Here is a 24,478-nt window from a genome sequence, read left to right as displayed (position 1 = left end):
AGTGACTGACTGAAAATGGACAGCAAATGCCCCAAAATGAACTTATTGGCTACCACCGATGGCCATACACGTCCAATCTGTTTGAAATGTGGAGGGATGCCAGCGAATGAACAAACATTCATTCGCTCCCAGTTCAAATGGATTGCTCGTCTACTAGGGATAAACTCGCAGCAGTAGGATAAAAAGAGCTTGTTTTTCAGTTGTTTTGTAGGATGATCCACGTATCGATAATTGTTGTGAGTTTATTGTTATCGTGAGCCCATCGGGAGGCATTAAGTTCATTTTGGGGCATTCCACGTCATTTCTCTTTGATTTTTGGTCACTTCCTTTTGCTTTGTGGCACTTTTCCTGTTGATTTATAAGTCCCTTTCGCTCCCAAAAAATGGGAAGTGACTCAAAATGAACAGGAAGTAAACTGTAAAAGCCCTAAAATGAACAGGAGGTGACCTGTAAAAGACTAGCATTGAATGCTCTGGTTTCAGTGCGGTCGATGGCGCAACCAAATGCCTAGCGCCGTCAATGGCAGCCAGTGAGAAGCATAAACACTATTCTAATGGGAGATTTTGCTTTTTCTTCCTCTCTCTCTAAGCAGTAACACCTTTTTTTGTTATGGCTCACTCACTCATCCTCGCTTTCACCTCCTCCTCCCACTCCTCACTGACTCGGCTGCGCACACCTGTCATCAATCACCACCGCACCTGCCTCCACTTCCCAATCAACAGCCTGCCACTACAAAAGACCGGTCTGCACGTCATTCGACGCCAGAGCTTCACCTAACCTCACATGGTAAAGTACAGGCCACTCAAGCAACCAAACTTGGACTTATTCATATCCCTTTTCTTCACAGCAACTCCAAGCCATCTCAGCCTTCCAACTCTGCAGTGCCTCCACCTCTCGTCATTCCTTTTTTGATTTTCTTGTTTAATAAACACGCCCTCGGGCTCCTCGTCACCTCTGCCTCCTCATTGCTGCGCTTTTGGGTCGAACATTCCAACATTTTTAAAACGGTATACAGATTCTTAGTGGGGGCATATCGATAACCTTTTGGGCTACAAAGTATCGCCATATATGACCTTTTCAATGTTATCAAATCTTGTCCATATTGGATATGTTATGTGGTTTCGGTCTGTCTCGCAAAAATGGAACATTTCTGTGCTTTGCGACTGTTTAGACTACATAAGAGCCACCCGGGGCTGAAAATCCCATTTTGGCTGCCTGTCGGAATAAAGCCGAAGTACTTTTGCTACTTCTGGCATTCGGACAGTTTCCTAGGGAATCGTGTTTTTTATACACGGTAATCTTTAGCTCACCACAGTGTAGCTGCAGCTGATTGTGAAATTCGTAAAGCTCTCCCTGGATATCCGATGGACACGGACAGTCGTCGCCAGTACTGAAGGTTAACAGCATGTTGATCTAAAATAGAAAGACACATTGACGTATTTGTTTCATTCTTAATTCAGTCTGAAGACAGAAGTGTGGTGAATAACGATAAGCTCAAGTGTTTCGTTCAGCACTCGCTGAATCAAGGAGACCGGGACAAGTCGTTAAAGCGCAGTCCTCTATATCCAGCTGTGACCCCCGAGGGTGTTGCGCAAGTGTGCCTGTGTCTTCTTGGTCGAGTGCAAGTTTTCTTACTGTTTTATTAAAGCTGTGTTTGACTTGAAAAAAATCAAATAGCGGAAGAGGACTTCATTTGGAGCAAGGACCCTAACCCTAACTCCTTCCAAAATTTAACAATGCAAAAGATTGGTCATTTCAGTGTTGGAAACTAAATTGGAAAATGTCTTCAGTTATGGAAAACGTCGCTCGTAATTGATGCAATTGGCAAGCCAGAGAGACTGCAGACTCCCTGCGGATAGCAGTGGAGGATGCCGGTCTTTGAATGAGGTGAAGCTCAAAGTGTGAGTGCTTTGTGACGGCGGAGGGGCTCAGCACCACCCGCTGTTTGGTAGAGAAAGAAACTACAGTGCCAGGAGTCAAGTCTCCAAACACAAGCAGCTACAATAGAAAAATACAAAAAAACGAAATAAGCTTGATTTTTCACTGGGCGTTTTTCAAAAAACCAACTGTCGCTAGGGTGATTATGAAAGTCTCCGGTTCAACTCAGAACAATGGAATTAAAATGGAGAAATGCCTTCTCTTGATGTACGTAAATGCTACAAGATCACCAATTTGCTCGTTTGGCATTCAATCAAAAAGGAGTTCGGCCTCAGAGAGTTCACGCGATCATCACGCAGCGGGCGGAACTCGACGTCCGGGCCCCGCCCACTGCCCAAAGACCCCCAAACGTCCGATAAACACAGGCTTTAGCCAATGACTGTAGTGGAACAATGCACTGCAATGCAACTCTGGTGGATAGTGATGTGAATGTGTCCGCACGCTTGTGTTTTGCAATTACAATTACAATAATGACAGCTATGTTTCCACAATGAGGAGATGGTGGGGTACAACTTGAACTGGTTGCCAACTAATCACAGGCAATCTATTGTGCATCTGGATATTTTGAAAGCAAATCTTTTGTTTTCATTTGAAAGACCTACATTTTCAAATTGTGCATGTTGCTGACTTTAGCATTGACAAATCGCCACTGAGTTTAAGATAGCTATACAGAATAAAAAAATCTGCACCTATTTTGTACCTATTTTTTAATACTGTAATACAAGTAGAATGGAGCAGCAATGCAACATAATTGGCTTGTTGTATTCTGTAACACATTTAAGCTAAATGAGGGAACCAAAATAATTATACAACATGATAAATACAGGTAGTCCCTGGGTTACGAACGAGTTCCGTTCCTAGGATGGCGATGTAACCCGAATTGAAGTCGGAATTACCCTTTTAAATACCCCCTAAACCTGGAAATAACTGGCCAAAAACATGTATCGTACGTCATATTAATAAGAATAACAAATAAGATACTGTGAGTGACGTACGTTGTGTTAAATGCCGTTATATCCTACGGCTATTCGGTCTTTAAAAAAAAAAAAAAAAAAAACGAGCTTTACTCGCGAGCGGGTTGCTTTGCTGAGAGAAAAGGGCACTGTGGAAAGAGGAGGGCAGTGAGAGAGGGGGGGATATCATGGCCGCTCAGAAAAAACGGATCGAGACTCGCCGGGGGAGAAGTAGCAGCAGCATGAGAATAAGAATGGAACTGCAGGACGGCTGCGACGCTGCTGGGGGAAGAGGGGATCCTGACATGGCAAGAAGTAGGTACTGTTTACGTGACTAAAAAAATAAATAACGACCAGAGTGGAACAACGAACGAGACTCCAGCGTCGTAATCGCCTAAGTTGTAACCCGGAGACCACCTGTACAGCATGAATAAACAAGGGTTGAAATAATAACAATGAGAACAACCCTGCGGTGACGGACCTGTTCTTGGGGAGGCGAGCGGAACTCCTTGGTCTTCTTGGCCGTTACGGCGGCAGACATATTCAGGGCGAGCATTAGCTCGTTGTATCTGAATTTTTGGTTATACTGCAGCTTGGAGACAAAATTGTCCGAAAAGGACACGATGGCTTCGATGCGGTGTTTGAGCTCACAATCGCAGAAGTAGTGCAACAGCTCACACATCTGTCAAATAGACATCAGCCCAACAAAGGACAAAAGGTTGTCAGTGCGCTTCCTGTACCCGTACCATTTAACCTTCTGACGATGTCTAGCGTGCATGTTATCACCTGACGTTTGACGGGTTCCGGCAGCCTTTTCTCCAGAAGTCCTTTCGTTGGTTGTTTAGCCTCTTTGCCTCCCTCTTCCTCTCCGGCTTCCACCGCCTTCTCCTCGGCGCCCGTTAGTCCTTCTTTGTCCGTCGTACAGATAGGCCCTTCCTCACGCGTCACCCGAAATACATTCGGGTCAACGAGGAGTAAGATCTTGCGTACGTCCTCGCTGCCGAGGACGCCCATGGTCAGCAACGTGCCGATCAGCTTCAGGATCGGCACGAACTGGTACTCCACGCCTCCTCCGACGGGATCGCGAATATAGTGGCCTCCGCCTTGGACCGCCTCGGTCAACATTGAAATGGATTTTTCTTTTAATGCGTCCAGCGGTATCTGGGGACTGTACAGATGATGTTCCCGCTTGGTGTTGATGAAACAGGGAGGTGAAAAGTTGAGCCGGGGCTTCAGCGACGTACTCAGTCCCACCCCTGGCGGCGAGTGCTTCTTGGAAGCGTTGCAGAAGAGACGGATGGAACGCGTCTCCGACGTGACCGGGATGATGAACTCGTCTTTCATCATAAGTCGAGCGCCTTTCGCCGTCTCCAGATGGATGCTGATGAGCAGATTGTAAAAGCCTTCTCGCAACATGCCGGATAGATACTGGTTGTCGATGGTGTATAGGAGCTGGGATTGGTCCAGATGACTGCAGAGGGCGTGGGCCACACGGGTGTTGCCCAGAGCGCAGAGTGCGCAGTAGAGTTTCAATGTGTGGTAGTGGAACTCTCTCATGTCCTCCTGCTCAGACAATTCCATGATGTCCACACACCTTCCAATAGATGTAAAAAGGTATATAACAAATGCTAATAATACATTTGATTTCGAAGCTCCTTTCAAAACAGTGTACAAGAAATAACAATTCAAATGTCCACACACACAAATCAAAAGCGAAATTGAAGTTAATGGAAGTTCAGAAGTCGGAACACACACACCAGAACAGAATTGACTTCTGCTGGATAGGACAGATATGTTTTGTGTATGGAATGGAAAAGTGGGAAAGAAATTATATGACGGAGATCAGGGGTTAGAGAGTTGAAAAGCTGGGGGGCAGAGTGGCTAAACGCTCTGGAACCGTAGGTGACAAGAGCAATGGAGGGTAAAACAGGAGCTGAGTGGTTGGAGAGTAGTGTTAATAAGAAGGAGGTTGCATAAGATGGGGCCAGACCATGAAAAGCTTTGAAGGTGATAAGGAGGATCTTGCCAGGGGACGGATGGAGGTGATGTGGTGTGTGTGCTAGGGGTTCTTGTGATGAGGCGTGCTGCTGATTTTGGAAGAGCCGCAGTTTCCGAAAGGCAGTGAATTGCAATAGTCGATCCGGAAAAAGACTAGACTGCAGACAAGAGTGGCGATGGCGTGAGGTTGAGGGTGGGGCAAAGATCAGAAATATGACTAAGATGGAAGTAGGCTAATCTTGTGGCTGTCTAGGATGAGACCCAGACTCTTAACCTGGGTGAGGTAGGTACTGCTAAACAAACATTGTTCTTGAATGTGCCTAAACGTGTAAGGGACGGAGAAGGATCCTGCTGCGGCCGGCGGTACAAGCCAACCGCCCCCTCTGCTTTCCGCGACGTATCAGATCGAGCGTTCGTCATCCGCCAACCACGCCCACTGCTTTCAAAGACCAATCAGATCAAGCTTTCGTCATCCGCCAACCGTGCCCCCAGTTTTCATCAATCCTGACCGTTGTATATGGGAATGAATAGAAATGTTGAGGATGTGGGACTTGCCCATATACATGTAACACCTTTTAATTTAAGGACCTTATTACCCACAATTCACTCTAAACTTTCTTTAGCCCAAAACTTAATTAGACTTTGGAACATTATGATTTTTATCATCCTATCTAAAATTGAAATAGAGGACTTGAAAGAATGAATGTATAGTTCTAAAATTAGATGCTGGAGGAACGGTTTGGTGTCTTCCCTGAAGAGCGACCTCTTCTGACTGGCTCTAATCCGTTGCCATCAACGAACAATCAGATCAATCGTTTGTCATCCGCCAATCGCGCCGCGCCCCCTGCCAATATTGCGGGCCGCCGCTGGACCTACTTGAGGGGACCTGGGCATAGTTTCTTCGTGTGAGGTGCTGCTCATCAATATATGGCCACTTTCCCTAGGTGTGTGTGTGTGTGTGTGTGCGTGTGCGTGTGCGTGTGCAAGCCGGTCAAACTTGAACCTAAGGCTCCATTTCTTTATTTCCTGCGAGTCCGTATAATTTTACGGTCTGCTTTCCAGCCCTTATTAGGATGGTGCTCTAAACAGGCACATTGTTCATGGAGATAGAGGTGCAATGGCAGGGGGTGCCTACTAAAAGGACTTCTGATTTTGAGCTATTGAGTAGCAGGAAGTTTGAGGAGAGCCATGAATGTAAGCCGAGGGTGAGATAGGACAGCGGAATGGAGGAGGTTGGTTTTTAGAAAATGTAGAGCTGGGTGTCATCCGATTAGCAGTGAAAGTGGATGTTGTGTTTACAGAAAACCGAACCGGGGGGCGGGGGGATGCAGATAACGAAGAGGAGGGGACCCAGCGCAGAGCACCGAGGTACACCGTCAGAAACAGGAGTTATGTAAACCAAACGGTCTGAGGAAAAACTGTGGTTGTTCATACATACAGTATATTATTATGCATTCATTCCATATAGTATCTGTACTGCTGAAGCAGAAGCTTTGGACAAAATCTGCAAATGTACCTGTTCTCCTCGGGTATGTGAACTGCCATCATTTGCAGAGGCTCCACACATTGGACCGACCATCCGTGTCTCTCGCTGACCCTGGCCGTTTCCACTTTCAGGAAGGTGTTGGGCATACGGCTCCACAACACCGCATTGATGGTCTGGACGTCAAGGCGAGGGGGACACTGAGGCACCGGATTCTTATGCTCACTTTTAAAAATGGCTGACGACAGTGGCATGGCGTTCTGTACAGGGGTGTGTCACATTTAAGCAGTTCAGAGATTCTCTCCACTTGGAGTGGTCATCAACAACAAAAGAAAGAAAATGAACCACCCAATGACCTTTTTAAACTCCTTATTTCAGTGACCAATCCTGCAAATCTACCCTTTTCCCGCCATGCAAATGCCACAAGTACTATCTTGTTATTTCAGCCTGTCATCTTATGAAGATATTAAATGCTAAATAGAGGCCTGTCAAGACTGAACAATTTCCTGCGTATGTGTGAGACAAAGCAAGACAGAGCCATCAGGATTAAGTCATATTACTATCAAGTTGTATGGTTTATAAAATCAGTCTTTTTTTTTTTGCCATTCAGTTCTGAAAAATGGGGTTGCCGAAATATCTTTTGTGTTCCATACCACTTTCTTGCATCCTGTATTTGTGCTTGGTGATTGGTCAAGAGAAGTGGGTGGAGAAGCGAAAAAAATTGACGCAAGTAATGCTGTCTTCACGTGGTTTGGGAAAGATGATCCTTGCTACTGTAGTTGGGAATTACGACAACTTCCTTCTCATGTGCTTTTGTGTCGTAGCAAAACAAAAAACAAAACAACAACAACAAAACAGCAAACATAGACTTCATTATACATCAAGAAGACAATAGACCAAATGCATTAAAATGCAAGGTTTTTCTTTGTAACTAACTAAATATTACTGCAAACACTTGGTTGGAAAATAAGAATTTTATAATAATGAACAATTTATTATGCTGCTGACGTTAATTTTTTTTTTTTTTTTAAATGTGCACATTGACCGTAAATCCTCTTTTTAAAAAAAAATTGTAATATTCACAACTTTTTGTTCGAACGCCGCCATTTTGAAAAGTAAAAGGTCGTCCCATCTCAGAAACTTGGGTATCATAACAAAATTAGAAAAAAAAAAATCCAAGTGGGGTGTTCACATGCAATTCTTGACTCGACAAGTGGTAATATATTCATAATTACGACCACAGGAAGGCAGCAAAAGAGGAGCGTTACTCCAAAAGGATATTACTCGAGAGAGAGTAGTCATCCTAAAAATGGACTCAAGTACAGGCAAAAAAGTATTAGGTGAAAAGAGTATTCAAGTAATGAGTAACTACTTACAATGTCTGATTTTTTTTTTTTTTTTTTTTTAAGAGTGGTATTTTTTTTCTCAGCACAACATCATCTACAGTATATCAACTGTTATTATTATACTTTACTATAACCTATTATAGTAATAATTGTAATTATACCTATTATACTATAACCCCCCCCCCCACACACACACACACACACACACACACACACACAAATAACCAAATTCCGACATGAAAAATGAAACATCAGTAAGTGCCCTCTAGTGGAGAAAACATATTTCCTAAGGTGGAAAAGCGCTATATAAGTGTATATATATATATATATATATATATATATATACTTTTAAATTAAAAGGATCATATCCGTTTTTTTCGTGGTCTATGGGTGCCAAATTAAAACTGGGAGAGAGGTTGGAATCCACACTTTTGGGTAATGTTGATGCAGTAATGCAGCGCTCTCTGTGAATGTTTTCTATTTTTTTACGGTGCTTTAAAGATGCTACCCGATTGAACAAGCCGGCGTGATGATAGGCCCGGTCATGTGACTGTATAGTTACGTCTGATTGGTATAATGGAGTCATGTGATTATTGTTGAGATATTTCATTGGTGGAACTGATAGAGCCACTGTGCTAGCAAAAATAGACAAGAGGAGAAATGTAACGACTGTTGTGTAGCCCAAAGTAGTGGCGTAAGAGTAGCGTTTCTTCTTCACAAATCTACTTCAGTAAAAGGATGGAATGGTAAAACTACCCTTAGAAGTCATTTTTTCCTCAAAAAGTTACTCAAGTAAATGTAACTGAGTAGATGTAAGAGCATAAATACCCACCTCCGGAGAACATCAACACAGAATATTGGTGGTGGGCTCACAGATATCAAATGAAGCGATCGAACATATTTAGATCTTTTATATGTATACAAGCATTTAAAAGTGTAATAAACAGTACCTTTATTTTGGCGAGTTCAAACTGAAAGAGGTTGGGGCTGGTGGGTTGCACAAACACTGCGGGGAAAAGCTTGGTGTTTGGTTCCACCTGGAGCAGAGGAAAAAAGTAGCCAAAATGTATCAATGAACAACTTGTGCGAAGAATCGTCATGAAAATTGTGTGTGTGTGTGTGTGTGTGTGTGTGTGTGTGTGTGTGTGTGTGTGTGTGTGTGTGTGTGTGTGTGTGTGTGTGTGTTACGCATTATGAAAGAACTGGTTGGAGATGACTCAGCGCTTAGTGATGCCACTGAGTATAAGAAGATTAAAGCCTTCAAAGGTGTTCTCAAAGCTGAGCAGTTAAGTTGTCAAAGGTTTGAAATGCAACAATGCAAATATCAGGACTGTGGTAGGAAAATATGCAAAGATAGCAAGGAGGTTCCTGACAAGGTCACCAATTCAAACTGCTACTGGATGGATGGATGGATGGATGGATGGATGGATGGATGGATGGATGGATGGATGGATGGATGGATGGATGGATGGATGGATGGATGGATGGATGGATGGATGGATGGATGGATGGATGGATGGATGGATGGATGGATGGATGGATGGATGGATGGATGGATGGATGGATGGATGGATGGATGGATGGATGGATGGATGGAACAAGCATTCAATCATTCTTTTTTTTTTTTTTTTAGATTATTTAGTGTAGGTTTGCTCTTCTCCAGCTCACACACTGGTTACCTGGTAGGATGTGGATATCTCCTTGCCATTGACAGTGAATGTCACCAGGCCAGTGGCCAGGTCACTGAGACAGCCAATTTCCAAGTCGACGTTGTTACGACTTGAGCCATGTGTGGCGTCGGTCACGTCGCCACCCCACACCATGTAACAGTTACTCCTCTTGACGCTATTAGAAGACAGTCGTCAATGATCGATCTCCATCGGCGACGTGGAAAATCTCACCTCTCGTGCACCCGCCCTCGCTCATCGCCCAAGGTCACGGTCACTGTTCTCGTCTTGCCGAGGGCAAAGTTGTTGCTGTAATAATGGTAGTCCGGAGTAACCCAGCCGACCCAAACGCACGCCGGGTCTTGACCGGCAAAGACCCTCACGGAGTGGTAGTACTGTAAAGAAATGATTTAGAATGCATGTGTTGTGAGAAAGGGATTCACCATCACTGTGGATCAGTAATGCTTCATTACCACTGTGATGCTGCTATAGTCCACTCGTCTACTTTCCTCACCGTGTCGTACGGATCGCAGTGGATATCTGTTGGGTTCGAAAGCATTTGAAAAAATGGATTTTAGTTGACTTGCGTGTCAAACTCATTTTAGTTCTCTGGCCACATTTATGTCATTTCAATGTCACGTGGCCGGCCACTTGGTTTTTTTGCCTAATAAGGTAAGTCACCGGCTGCCATTGAAGGCGCTAGACGTCCAATCCATTTTGACCGAGAATAGGCCCTCTTTCAGTCAAAATGGACTAGACTTCAAGCGCTGTCAATGGCACTGAAATATGAGCATTTACAGCCATCCGTCTCAGTTTAAGTCAAATGCACGTCTATCATTGCCAGTGGAAGCCAAGCCAGTTTATTTCGGGTGATTTCCTTGTCATTTTAGGGTACTTACGGGTCAATGTTTGGGCCATTTCCTGATCACTTCCTGTTGATTTTGGGGCTTTGCCAGGTGACTTCCTACTGATTTCGGGTCACTTCCTGTTGGTTTTGGGGCCGCTTAATTCATTAGCTGCCATTGACAGCACTATACTGTATATCAATTCCATTTTGACAGGAAGGTGGCGAATGATGGAATGTGATCGCGGAGCCAAGTGCGGTAGCGCGCAAATCTCCAGTTTTACGGCACCAATGTCAAAATAAAAGCATGTGATTCTGTATGTACCGTATGAAGGAGCCACAATGTGCCAGTCAGGCACAGGGTTTGTACAGTTTTCATGGCCAAATTACTTTTTGAGGACTTTCAAGGCTAATTTTCAATACGTATTAAACAATATACTGATTTTTTTTCTCCACCGATCGGGCAGAAATAAAATATGGTGCCGTCTCACAAAATGTTCTACGACCCCAGAGGCTCGAGAAATTTAGTTTGAAAGGTGCCGATTCTGAAACCCCACGGAAGGGTGCTTTCCCGGTGGAAGTCAGCATTTTGTGGCAATATTCAGAATGCATCTTGTAGCAGTGGTGCCGGCGTAGCGATAGCACAGGTCACGGCCGAGGAAACCTTGATGTATGCGCTTCCTTGGAGGTTTGGAACACGGTAAAAATGGCTCTCACACTTCCAATTGCTAAGCTAAATGATATCTGGATGTATGTTTGTGTGGAACTGTAGCTCAAAACAACAAAAAAAGGATTCCGTTTTCGCCAAACTAGTCAAGCCCTAGTCAAGGCTACTGCAATCTCTCCTACTCCTGAAAATAAGCGGCTGTTTTCTTGAGTCGCTCGAGAGCCAGGACAGCGGGCGGAGTCCTAGTGGCAACCATGTCGAGCAAAGTGGGTCCGGCCGGATTATACGGCAATGACAGAGGGGGTGTGGAAAAAAATTTGAGCGAAAAAAGCAAATTGGTCGGTCAGCAAATGCACACGCATGCTTTTCTATTCTTCATCTACAGGATATGTTTGTTCATTTACACAGTCACTTTTAAAGGAACACTAATCACCTGTGTTTGACTTTGAGAATATCATCATCGTGCACTCCATTTATGTCAATAACAGGACCGGTCTTGAAGAAGGAGTGAAACTCCACGGGCATACTGAGACGACAAAACACCATGTCCGTGTTGCTGTTTTGCGTGCCAAATGTCTTGTGCGTAACCTTCAGACACGGGGGACTGTCCACAGTCCCGTCGATCCTGGTCACCTGAAAAATATCCAAAGTCTTAGGTATTTCTAAAGACGGCTAATGATTTTTCCATTTTTTTGCTCATACTGTGATGTGACCGTGGTCCTTTGGCACGTTGACAAACGTCGGCAGACGCTTGCTGAACCACATGGTGAGCTCTCTGTTCATGTTGACGGCAAAGGGCTCGAACCCCTCTTGAAGGCCGCACATGGTGTAGTACTTAAAGGTGTTGGCGTCTTTGCCGAGATTCATACGACCCACCTGAGCTAAACCCAGACTGCATACCGGGATGAACCCTGCGGAGCATTCAATAAAGCTTCATTGAGGTCATGTCTCGCAATGTCAATCCTCTTATGCTTCGCCTCTATCCAAATAACGGACCGGAGCAGGTGACGCTAGTATGTGTAGGCTTTCATTTCTACAGCACTTTTCAACTTCTGGGTACCTGACGATACGATTTGCGATACGAGGCTCGCGATAACGGTGATCTCAGGGAAACCATTCTACAAAACAACTAATAAATAGCCATTTTCATTATTCTGCTGTCAATTGGAATGAGTTTATCACGAGTACACGTCCAATCCATTTGAACTGGGTCTATGGCCTTCTGTCAGTGGCAGACGTTGACAAGCAATGAGGTCATTTTAGGTTATTTGCTGTTGATTTTCAGTCACATCCTGTTGATTTTGGCACCATTCTGGCTCAGGGTTACCACAAATCAACAGCACGTAACCAGTAAATGCCCCAAAATGAATAGGAAGTAAATGCCCACAAGACTGGATGCGAAGGTTCGGGTTTCAGTGCAATTGACGGCGCTAGACGTCCAATCCGGTCCAATGGAATTGGACGTCTAGCGCTGTGAGCCATCCCTCCCACTTCAAACGGATTTGACGTCTATGGCCGTCCGTGTCAGACAATGAGTTCATTTGGAGGCATTTCACTTCCTTTTCTTTTGGGGCATTTACTTCCTGTTGATTTGGGAGAATTCACGGGTCACTTCAAGTTGATTTTGGGTGACTGAAAAGGAAGTAAATGGTAAATGGTGTTATACTTATATAGCGCTTTTCCACCTATCAAGGCGCTCAAAGCGCTTTACACTATATTGCCATCTACCTACTGGTGACGCAGCACCAGGAGCAATGTGGGGTTCAGTATCTTGCTCAAGGATACTTAGGCAAGTTCATCAGGGCGGAGAATTGAACCCACAACCTCTGGGTTGGGGGACAACTACTCTACCACTGAGCCACGCCATCCCCAAACCCCAGCGACTCCAGAATGACCCCAAATGACTCAGAAGTGACTCCAAATCAACCGGAACTAACCTGTAAATGCCCTAAAATGAACAAGAAGTGATCTGTAAATGATCATAAGACTGGATGTGAATGCTCTGGTTTCAATTCAATTTCATTTGTATAGCCCTATATCACAACAAGGTTCGTCTCAGAGGGCTTTGCAGAGTCAATATGATACACAGTCAGATACAGTATACGGATGAGATGAGTTCATGTCCTGGGCATCCCCCATCCTTAGACCCTCCGTGGCGACAAGGAAAACCTCCCAAAACCCAGTGGGAAAAGAGAAACCTTGGGGAGAACCACAGTCGGGAGAGATCCACTCCCAGGACGGACAGGCTGGTTTCAGTGCTATTGACGCCGCTAGACGTCCAATCAGTGAAAATGAATTGGACGTCTAGAGGCGTCAATGGCAGGCAGAGAGCCACCCCTCCCACTTCATACAGATGGGACATCTATTGCTGGCAGTGGCAGACAAGCAGTTCTGGGGTTCCTGTCTATCCGTCCTGGGAGTGGATCTCTCCTGACTGTGGTACTCCCCGAGGTTTCTCATTTTTCTCCCAATTGACTCTGGAGTTTTTCCTTGCCGGCATGGAGGGTCTTAAGGATAGGGGATACCCAGGACTTGAACTGTATCTATTCATTTTTGTTGCTTCATTTCTGTAAAGCCCTTTCAGACATTGTTGTTGTGATTTACGGCTATACAAATAATATTGAATTGAATTGAATAGACAATGAGTTGATTTTGGTTTGGGGCATTTCATGTCGTTTCCTCTTGATTTTTGGTCACTTTCTTTTCCTTTTGGTCACCGCCTGTTCATTTAGATGTGATCTGTAAATGCCCTCCCTAAAATGAACAGAAAGTAACCTCAATATGTCTGCGAATGCGCTTACAATGCTAGATGCCCAATCCAGTTAAAATGAATTACATGTCTAGCGCTGTCAATCGTAGCCAGTGAGCTAACGTAGACACTCTTTTATTGGAAGATTTTGGTAGCAACCTGTTGGTTCCTCTTTTTTACCAGCGACACCTTTTTAAAATGATATATCCATTCTCGGTGAGCATGCATATCGATAACCTTTTTGGGCTACAAAGTACCTACCTTTTCGATGTACCGGTCGTCCCCGATCCGTTCCTACGCTGGCGACGTAACCCGAATTTCTGCCTAAGTTGGAATTAACCCTTTAAGTACCCCTAAATCTCAAAATAACTATCCAAAAACATGTCATTGTACTGTCCTCGCCAAGACGTTGGAGCTAAGTCCTAGCTAGACAGCGAGCTCATCTCCGAAATGACGATGTCAGACATCCGTGTGCTTTGCTAACTTTATTCAGCTGCTTATGACTTCAGCACTTGCAGGTTGCAACTAAAGTACAAATGAAATCAAATCGGTTTCATCTTCAATAACAGCAATTCACAATTGCATTTCGAAGTAGCGGCTGATCCGGCAATAAGAATCCAAACAAATGAGTAGCACGTATATTAGGCTAGGTTCATAATGTACAAATCTAATTTTTTCGTGTTTTTCCGACTCGAGTCAGGCATTAACGTGACGGTCTGAACGGGACAAGTCGCATAGAAGTGGACCATTTCAAATCCGATCTGGGTCACTTTCGTATGTGGTGCAAATCCAATCTGGGCTGCATTTTTTCAGAACGTGACCGGCGGTCTGAACTGTCAAGACTCCCAAATCGGATTTCATGCCCGCAAAGAACAAGCGGCACGGAGGACGGCAGCCATGTAGGCATTAGCGCCTAGCTTGAACTCTGCTTTTAAGCACGAAACGGGCTTGACCACAGTCATAAAAAAATAAAATGAAGAAATGAATAAGCCTTACAAGTTTCGATTTTCATTCTGTGCGCCAAATGAGCAATATTTTATTATTGCACACATGGCCGAGTCGGGGCAAACTGACGCACCCACGTCATTTCACGCACACACGTCAAGGCTCATGTGTGTGCGTGTATGTGATCTATCAGTCCATATAAGCTTTGAATATAAGACTAAACGGGGATTATTAATGTCTGTTATTTGTGTCCTCTTTTTGGAAATCAAAATATGACCACTCTGGAATCACATACCGCTAGCATGTGTGGTTATTTGTTTTGATGCTTCTGCGCATGCGGGTCTCTTTACTGAGCGCATCACGGACTGCGAATTTGTGCGCATGCGTGATACTTGAACGGGCCCCCAATGGACGAAGGCAGTCTGAACGGGCGGGCCAAAAAAACAGATTTGTGCATTAAGACCTGTAGTATGAACCTAGCCATATAGTGTCCGCACATTAACAGAAACGATCAGATAAACTCGCTCCAAGTATTCGACCGCAATTCAAAACGCACAATAAACAGTACAAAAGGTGTTATATACAGGTGTTGCCTCTGTGGATGCTTCACAAGTAACAAATGTGCGAGCAGGCTTGCAGCAGTAACGTACAACTCTACTAGCTGAGGAATTTCAGTCTTACAGTCATTAACCTAGAACCAGTGTCCCCTGATTCCCAATTCAGAGAATAAACACTTTCTCACCATCCTCCATTTCAAAGTCGGTGAAGCAAAGTTCAGAGCCTTTGGTGGTGATAAGTATCTCTCCGTTCAGAGTGAAGATCATGGATTTGTCTTCCATGTTGATCATGCAGCCCACCACATCGCCATTATGCCAGCAGCGGCCAAACAAACGGCTTCCCGTGTTCAAGCAGTGGCCCTGTTCGGTGAAAAAAAGTGGCATCTCCATTTACCGATCAATCAGGAAACTCATAGTATTTTGAAAAGTAATAAAGGTACCCTGTATCCGTCAAAAACAAAAGCCAAGTCATCCGTGCCGAGCTCCACGTCCGGCTTGCACCCGGGTCTCGCCCAACCGACTCTCATGTCTCCTCCGGTGACGACCTCAAATTCAAAGTACCACTTTCCGGTTTTCACCGCGTAGGTCCGCTCGACTCTGAAAAATCGGATTTTGTCGATGCTGAGACGCTCGACCGCTTGTCCTGAAAGGGAATGCGATGAATCATAAGAAAAGAGCATTCGCTGTGTAGCGGCCACTGAATGGACAAAATTATCGTGCTCTTTGTCCATTATGGACGTTGATCTCCTCAATTCTTTTTTTTCCCCATTTCGGCAATGTTTTAAGGTGAAACACACCGCCTTCCTGATCAGATGGCTCCACGTTGTACCCATAACCAATCAGAGTGCGAATGGCTTCCCGTAGGCTGTCTCGGTTCGACTTCTTGGTGCGCTCATCCAGAAGGGCGTATGGGACAAGGCGAGGATTACGCTTACTTTTCAAATCCTGGAAGTCGAGCAGGGAGGGGAAAAAAAACATTGCACTATTATTCCTGGCCCTACAATAGCTCATACAATCTTCCACAATCATCACTGCACCATATAGAGGGGCGAAACCGCAACCTGGACCTGTGGGCATAAAGTGGCCGTGGTTGGGGGAGGGGAAGGACAAACACAAAGGTAAGATGATGCGCGGAGCTGCCAGCTATTTGGCCAGTTGTCTGGAGGGGCCCAGCAAAAAAATTTCCACTTGCACCCCCCACACACACGCACACCAGACAATCGTCTTGAGGGACCTGCGAATAATTGTCCACTAGCGCACCGAGGAGTGGTCCCGTTTATGCTCATCGCGTCCGGGCCTTTTTCACATTTGGTCCGCCACCGATCATATACTGTACATGCACTACTGCAGGGTGCGGTGCCCAATTTGGATATACTGTACTGTCACGCACGGGGGCAGAGTGCTTATGTTCTCCCCGTGCCTGCGTGGGTTTTCATCGGGTACTCCGGTTTCCTCCCACATCCCAAAAACATGCACGGAAGACTGATCGAACACTCTAAATTGTCCATAGGTATGAGTGTTTGCGCGAATGCTTGTTTCTTTCATTGTGCCCTGCGATGGGCTGGCAACCAATTCAGGGTGTACCTCGCCTACTGCCCGTAGTTAGCCGGGATCGGCTCCAGCTCCGACGTGACCCTCGAGAGGCTAAGCGGCTCGGACAATGAATGAACGTTTCTTCCGACATTTTTGTTGCACAAACATACATGACTCGCTGTAGGAACGCTTCCACGACATCACACCAATTCCCACGTGTAACCTGTCGTAACGTGTCACAGGGGAAAATAGATATGGTAAGTAAATATGGTCAGTTCTCGGGTGTCACGCTTTGACGACAACTTTTTAAGTCATCAGTTTTTTAGCCGAATCATTTGTGGTGTCAGTAGGCAAAAGGGGCATTGCTTGTTCCCATCTGTTGTTTGTTTCGTTAAACATTGTTGACGGAGTTCACTTGTTAGTCCGGGTGTGCACAGATTAGCGTTCATAGCAGACCTGTCGCGATAACAAATTTGAGTAGGTAGTATACATATTTTCTCATAAATTGTTGCCGAAATGCAATATTAATTAATAATTTTTTTTTTTTTTTTTTTTTTACCAATTCAACCACAAATGTAGTAACAATACATCCTAATAAATGGCCCATTCAAATGCAGTAAATTGCTGTCCTTAAATAAAAGAAACGACATTAAAAATGATAAATATGAAAACAAAAACAAAGTGAGCATGGCAAAATAAGTAGCTTCATGAATCATTTGAAAGCTAGCTAAACGCCATTTTTGTTCTCTGCCAATTAGGGCCTATCAAAAGTAATGACTGTCATCTTGTCCTGCAAAGTGCGCATGTTAGTTAGCAAATTTAAAGCCAAATGATCGGATTTTTCATTTTAAAGCTATTCTTCATGTAGAATCTGAAGTATGTGAGAGTAACTCCAGAAATCTTTATCCGCATATTGAACATGATGTGCTTTTATTTTGAAATGTTCCCCGGATTTGTTCGTTTGCAAATACAGCAAACCAGCGAGTTGTCATGTTTGAAGTGTCACCGTTTAAACGCGGGTTTGCGTTTTGAAGACGGCCAATGTTTTATAGGAGGCTAAAGTGGTTAGTACATTGTCTTTTTTTTTTTTTTTTTGTGGGTTAGCCTCATTGCTGCAATGCTAATGTTTTACAATGTTTAATATAGAGGCGTTTCCTTATTTTGTAAGTATTAACTTATTTCTATGGTGTGTTGATGACCAATAAACATCTGTGAAAGAAACTCAGATGAAATCAACACGCACGTGTGCCGAGTGCAAACAGCGCACGCAAACACAGGCACGGACAAATGTATGGAAGTATGCACGCGACAATAAATCGCAACCGGGAAAATGACCGACCTCATTTTTATTTACCGACCGATTAATTGCACTGACAGACTTGGTTCATAGTGTAGTCATTGCATTTATTATCCACATACATGAAAAATATGGAGGACCAAAGCTGCCAAAATTAAAAATAAAAGTAATTAAAAATAAATCAATAAAAGGCAAAATATAGATGACTATAAACACAACATAAAAAATAGGATACAAAAATAAAAAATAAATACAAAAAAATATATGGAAATAAATAGCAACTTAAATAAAAGTAGAAATAAAAATGAATATATATACAAAAATAAGAAACTACATTAAAAATGTAAGAATAAATACAAAAATAAATATGGAAACAAATACAAAAATAAATATATTGATTGAAATAAATGTCAATCAATAAATAAAAGCGCTTTGCCTTATATTTACTTATTTCATTGTCAGCACGACCGTGCAAGTGGAAATACTATTCAAATGAGGAGGCGTTCCTACTGGTGCAATGGGTTGAACTACTCGCTTATTGGTTGATCGACATTCTGAAATCTACTAGCCATGCCTGCCACCAAAGACGTGACTTTACAGTTAGCGATTTAGCCGACCTACATGGTGTGAAGTGAGAGAATATCCACCGTTGAATGTCAGAGCATGGTATAAGGTGAGTTTGTATGTTAGTGGCATTTTTTAAAAGGAAAACTTGGTTATTCGTATGGCATGCTGCACTCTCTCTATATCTGACTACCACGGGTATCAAAGCTATTTGTAACTGCTCCAGTGTAGCTTAGCAGAAGTTACAACTAAGTTCTCATGATAGCAAACGATATTCCTGCTCACCATGTAACGTTGTTTTTAGAGTTTCTGACTTGAATAATTCCACTGACATCGCAACGCTGGATGCTGGATGATTGCAGAGATCCCAGGATCTCCTCAAAATTCTGGGTTCAAAATGATGCAAGGACAAAGGTTCAAAGTAAGTGAATGTCATTACCTAATTTGACTTGGACTATAGTTTTCACTTATTCAAATGAAGTGTCAAGTGGAAATATTTGTTTAAAAATGAACAAACAAGCGGAATCATGATTTTGCCATGAGGGTTAAACCATTTTGTTAATTCAAGTCCTGTTTAAACACTAGAAATTACTTTTTCAGCTTTTATGCAATGCAACTTTTGAAATTGCAACTTGTTTTCCTGTTTTTTCATGGAAGACTTCGTGTGCAAGAATTCATGCGACGTCTGGATCCACCGGGAATTGTCCGCACACTACAACTACAAACTGTTCGGCATAGAAGATATTCTGTGCCTGCCCCCAACAGTCAAAGGCATATCTATGGCAACCATAAACTCGTAAATTAAGGCTCTATGTTGGGGAACTAGGAAGGAAGTACAAAAATAAATTAAGACCATATTTTTTTCACCCATTTTGGAAAGGTAAACCCGTATATAATATAGACCATTTTAAATTAAGTTGAAATATTTCATGCTTTTATTTTTTATTACACGCTAGGAATCAATTTTGATTGGGAGTGCTTTCGCTGCCAGCCTCTCCCAGTCAAAATGGATTGGGTGTCAAGCGCTGTCAATGGCAGCCAATGAGTTAAATGTTGATGTTTATGGCTTGCAAAAAAAAAAAAGAAACCCTCAAGTTTAATGTCTCAAAAAAAAAAATTTAAAAGATTTTTTGGGCCGTGCAACACATCTTCTGTTATTGCAGAAATGTTGGTATAGTTTTAGTTGACACTTCTGGCAGACGATTGGATGAAATTTCACCCATTGAAATCAAATCATGAGGTTTGGCATGCCCTCTTTGCTTGTTGGCTCTTTGAAAATGGTTTAACAAGTGCAACTTCAAAAAGGATCATGTAAAGTGCATGTTTCTCACACATAACATTAAAAATAACCAATAAAAGCATGAAATATCCCCCGACCCAAAAATTACTTTGTTCTGGTACTTGAGTAAAAATGAGCTTAGATTTTTCTTTTTTTTTTTTTTTTTTTCCCATCAGAAAAAAAATGCACGACTGAACGGGTTAAGTCTAATGTCAAAACTTCAGAACTTCCACTTTAACGTTATGTGTAAAACGACCTAAAAGTAACAACTGAGTGTCACCCTTTCCATTTTGCAGTCTTGTCCATTGTCCTCAACCATCCCCCCCCCCCCCCCCCCCTTCTTAATAAAATTAGATAAACAAACACTTTCACAGTCTAGGCACATACAGGTTAAGCTAATCAATAAATTTGCCATATAGGATGTGTGCATGTTTAGTTATATTTCAGGACTAGTTGGTTCAACTTTACATTACATATCTGGAGTTTTATGTGATGGTCCACATGGTCATCACCCCCATGTAGGTGTCAGTCCCTGAAGTGCAGCTGCAACAAGACTCGACTCCTGAAAAAATTCAGCAGATGTCAGAATGTTCTAATTTATTGAATGTCTACAGCGAGACTATCCATCCTGCATCAGATATTTGGAGTTGTTTGCAATGACAGCATAGCATGTTGGTTGTGGTTGATGTGACAGTACCTCACCAATGTGCAGAAATAATAAAGGCAATGATTATTTTTCTGCTAAGTAACATTTTATTGATGACCATTGTAATACAATACAAATAATAAACAGGCAATTGATCTACAAAAAAGGACTTCCAGCACAACTAACTCGTTCATCAATGAAAAAAATAAAAACCCTGTCCGCTGGACACCAACATGAGCCACTTAAGGTCAGTAACTTTCTCCCCTAAAACTGGCCAGCTGCTCACCATCAGCATCCCCTGAAATGTAAATTGTCTTCGGGGAGCTTTAGGGTAAAAAACAGGTAGATGAGTGAGGACGAGAGATGTCTGTTATTGTTGAGGAACAACACCCAAACCTTCGTCCGAAGTATCTAGAAGAAAATAGATGACAACACAAGGCAAAATGGTATTTAAAAAAAAAAAAATAGCTACGGAAGCATTAGACGAGACACCGGGCGGTGCAGTCTACCTGAGCCCTTAAGAGCGTAAACACGAACTTGAATGTGTAAATTTCGCTTCACTAATTTGCACTAACGCTAAACTATTCCTTGTGGGTTTAATATTGTTAGCAAATTTATCCGTGTCCCGCCTTGCATCCCCTTCCTGAGACCCAAAGCGAGGTATTAGCTTATTTAAAAAGATATAGATTCAACATACCTCAACTGGACTTAAGTAAAAAGTTAAAAAAAAAACAAAAAAAAACCACCAAATTAAGTAAGAAGTTAAAAAAAACACCAAATTACCAATTTAATACGTACCTTGTCCTCATCCAACCGATTGCCAGCTTCCCGTTCCCGTAGCGGCTTGGACGCCGACCTTGTCGTCAACTCCCATTACTTTACGAAGCTAGCAACAAGCAGCCAGCAAGCAAAGTCGATCGAGAGGATCGCGGCACCAGCGTGTCGATCGACCAATGGGTGAATAGTTCCAACACATGTAGGACCGCCCCCTCATTTGAATAGTATTTCCACTTGCACGTTCGTGCTGATAATGAAATAAGTAAATATAAGGCAAAGCGCTTTTATTTATTGATTGACATTTATTTCAATCAATATATTTATTTTTGTATTTTTTTCCACTTTTTTTTTTTTTGGTATTTATTCTTACATTTTTAATGTAATTTCTTATTTTTGTATATATATTCATTTTTATTTCTACTTTTATTTAATTAGCTATTTATTTCCATATTTATTTTTGTATTTATAATTAATTTTTGTACCCTATTTCTTATTTTTGTATTTATATTCATTTTTATTTTTCCTTTTATTGATTGATTTATTTTTATTTTTAATTTTGGCAGCTTTGGTCCTCCATAGAAAAAGGCTCTGGTGGGATATAAAAAGATCAGAATTGGACTGTTCCTACTGCATGAAAATGTCGATTACGTGTTGCATATGGTCCAAAAAAAAAAAAAAAATTGGCAAGTGACCTGTGGCGTGAACGTAGCCATATTGTATATTTGCTTACATTATTAGGTATCAAAAATGAACTCCAAGCCAAATATAGATTTTTAAAATGATATGACATCTTCATTCATTCATATTCCGAGCTATTTATCCTTTTAAGGGTCGCAGAGGTGCTGAAGGAGGCGGAGTACACCCAGAAAGCATTGCCAGCCCGTCGCAGAATAAAAATAATCACTTAGTGAGCAGTTCACTCTGAGAATTATTCACAAACACACAAAGTTACTTGTCTTGTTCCTCCATTGTCAACTAGAAAAATCTTTCACTTTACCTGCTGAATCCCATAAGTCCAACCCTGCTTGATGCGGTCTTTAGCCCACACGTTGTGCGCATTCTCCGCTAATTTTTCCACCAGCAACTCCTGACCTGGTGTCAGTTTCATATCAGACAGGTCCAGAGGAGCTGGTTTGTAACCGCTAGACATCATAAAGCTACAAGAGAAAAAAAAAAAAAAAATTTTTACTGTGTAAATGATTCATTTTTAAAATACCAAGCGACGCGTGTAGACCAAAAAAAAAAAAAAAGACACTTACTTCTTTGGGAGTTTAATCTTCTTAAGTGATTCATCAGCATTTGAATTGACCTGAACTACTCGGCAACCCAGTGCCAGGAGTGTTCTGAAAGAAAACAGATCACGTTTAATCCCAAGCGACACCTCGACTATACCGCACATGCACAAGTCATAACTGTGTATATCTGCCACAATAAAAGTCAAAGGGAATACCCTGAGGCCTTTTAGCACTCTCACCGCAATACATCCAAAATAGAAATTACGGCATTCATCGAAAGACTATTTATGTAAAGTACTTGAATTATATCTCTGTAGGACTTTTGAAGCCAATTAAAGTGTTGCGTAGACTAATCCGAGTAGAGATTTGTGGACGTCGCTCTCTAGTGGTGGCCGCCATCGCTGGAGTGTTAACACACCTCAGTAGCAGCCCAGCATAGTCAATGTCAATAGTAACGTTAGCAGCTAGGGTTGCCGACTCCCTGAAAATAAAAATGAGGGATACCTCATTGGTAGAGCAGGCCGGCCTGATAACTGTCACCTTTTGTTTTATTTTTTTTGTTTTCTTTGTATGTGAAAAGGGATTTTTTGTTTTTAATTAATAAATACAGTAATTGTAATATAATTTTACTCAAACCTAAATTAGTTGTCCTTATTCCACTCAAATGTGCATCGGAAAAAATAACTATTGGCAATGTATTTGAAATATTTTTTTTAATAGGGGCAAACACAAATTGAGGCGTCCCCTCATCAGTAACATTTTCCCCAAATCATAGAATGTGAAAATGCAAACAAAATTGACAGAACACAAAAATATCATACAAATAGTAAAACTAAAGTACACAAGAAAACAAACTCAAGCTTCACTCATCTCCCACAGTCTGCGTTGTTTTCCGGTATCGTAATGACAACCCACAGTACCTGGAGATGAGCGGGATTGTCATTGCTCCGTCAGCTCACTGGTCAGAAAAACGGGAAGGGGCGGCATTTCCCTAATCCATATTCTTGGAAAAAATTTCTTCGGTCAACAAATAAAACACCATTTTCCATTTTCATGACAATACTTGTAAGCTTAGTACGGGAGACGGAATACATTTTCAATGGACGGTTGCCAGCTCCAGCATCTGCTGGCTGAGTGCGCTGCGGGCGGCACACCCATCAACGGGGACGGACGGAGTACTTCCGGTGGTTTTGCTCGGATGAGTCTATAGAGCGATGACGAATGACAAAGGAGCAGGGAACTAGTGTTGTATCGGTCGTGAACGATTCGTTCTTTTTGAACGAATTGTTTGGGTGAACGAGACCGAACTAATCATCTTCTGCACTGATTCGTTCTATGAAGTTGGGGCTTGCCTTGTTATCTGCGTGGGAGGGCGTAGAGCAAGCGGCAGCGTCTACTGACATAGCACACGACCAATCAGACGCCAGCCTCATCGCGGGCAGGGGAGGGAGCGGAAACAGAATCAGGGCGTCTGTCACTCACTTCCACGTGTGGCCAATAAGCAACCAGCATGCAAGCAGGGGGCAAGACTGAGTTATGTCACTTCCCGTTCACTGACTCTCCGTCCTACCGAGAATGCTTAGATGATTTGTTCTGCTAGACTGCTACGCTAATTTATAGTCAGCCTACACCAGCAGTCACGCAGCGACGCTGCGGCAGTGAACGAGCTAAGGACTGAAAGGAAAGGGCTTTATCACATATTCTTTCATGTTGAGCCTATCATATGCTACTCAAATGCACAAAAATCACCACATAAACACAGTGAGCAAAGTTTACTGTGCTTTTCTCGACAGACTCCAGACTACATATGACGACATTGTATCCACTTTACAGTACGTTAAAACTTTCGCCAGTAGCTACAAGGCGATAAGGCGATGGATACGTCGCGGGGGCGGGCGAGAAAGCTGTCAAGAGACTAGCTGGACTTCATCTAAGCAGTGCCCATGGAAAATGACTATTTAGTATGCTCGCCATAATACTGATTTGCTATGAAACGGTAG

General features: G+C 42.8%; 1 protein-coding gene and 1 long non-coding RNA gene across 10 annotated transcripts in view; one reads left to right on the top strand and one right to left on the bottom strand.

The window, feature by feature from the left end:
• The window catches only part of LOC130931032 (ryanodine receptor 3-like), a 201,207-nt gene that overhangs the window by 96,823 nt on the left and 79,906 nt on the right, over window positions 1-24,478 (bottom strand). For all 9 annotated transcript variants that reach the window (XM_057859484.1, XM_057859483.1, XM_057859486.1 and 6 more), the window contains 15 exons: window positions 22,503-22,586; window positions 22,241-22,400; window positions 15,945-16,092; window positions 15,588-15,790; window positions 15,333-15,507; window positions 11,599-11,807; window positions 11,330-11,529; window positions 9,859-9,925; window positions 9,620-9,780; window positions 9,398-9,563; window positions 8,669-8,755; window positions 6,406-6,632; window positions 3,678-4,485; window positions 3,373-3,573; window positions 1,311-1,413 (listed from right to left, as the gene is read on the bottom strand). In XM_057859484.1, the coding sequence (XP_057715467.1) occupies window positions 1,311-1,413; window positions 3,373-3,573; window positions 3,678-4,485; window positions 6,406-6,632; window positions 8,669-8,755; window positions 9,398-9,563; window positions 9,620-9,780; window positions 9,859-9,925; window positions 11,330-11,529; window positions 11,599-11,807; window positions 15,333-15,507; window positions 15,588-15,790; window positions 15,945-16,092; window positions 22,241-22,400; window positions 22,503-22,586 (2,999 nt within the window). The remainder of the gene's footprint in view (window positions 1-1,310; window positions 1,414-3,372; window positions 3,574-3,677; window positions 4,486-6,405; window positions 6,633-8,668; window positions 8,756-9,397; window positions 9,564-9,619; window positions 9,781-9,858; window positions 9,926-11,329; window positions 11,530-11,598; window positions 11,808-15,332; window positions 15,508-15,587; window positions 15,791-15,944; window positions 16,093-22,240; window positions 22,401-22,502; window positions 22,587-24,478) is intronic.
• LOC130931034 (uncharacterized) lies at window positions 18,550-21,208 on the top strand. Its single transcript, XR_009067153.1, has 3 exons — window positions 18,550-18,650; window positions 18,846-18,962; window positions 19,199-21,208. It is a non-coding gene; the product is annotated as an uncharacterized LOC130931034 (long non-coding RNA).

Source organism: Corythoichthys intestinalis, chromosome 15 (genome assembly GCF_030265065.1).
Source record: "Corythoichthys intestinalis isolate RoL2023-P3 chromosome 15, ASM3026506v1, whole genome shotgun sequence".
NCBI lineage: Eukaryota > Metazoa > Chordata > Actinopteri > Syngnathiformes > Syngnathidae > Corythoichthys > Corythoichthys intestinalis.
The sequence above is the reverse complement of the archived record's forward strand: the minus strand, read 5'-3'. Positions and strand labels throughout refer to the sequence as shown.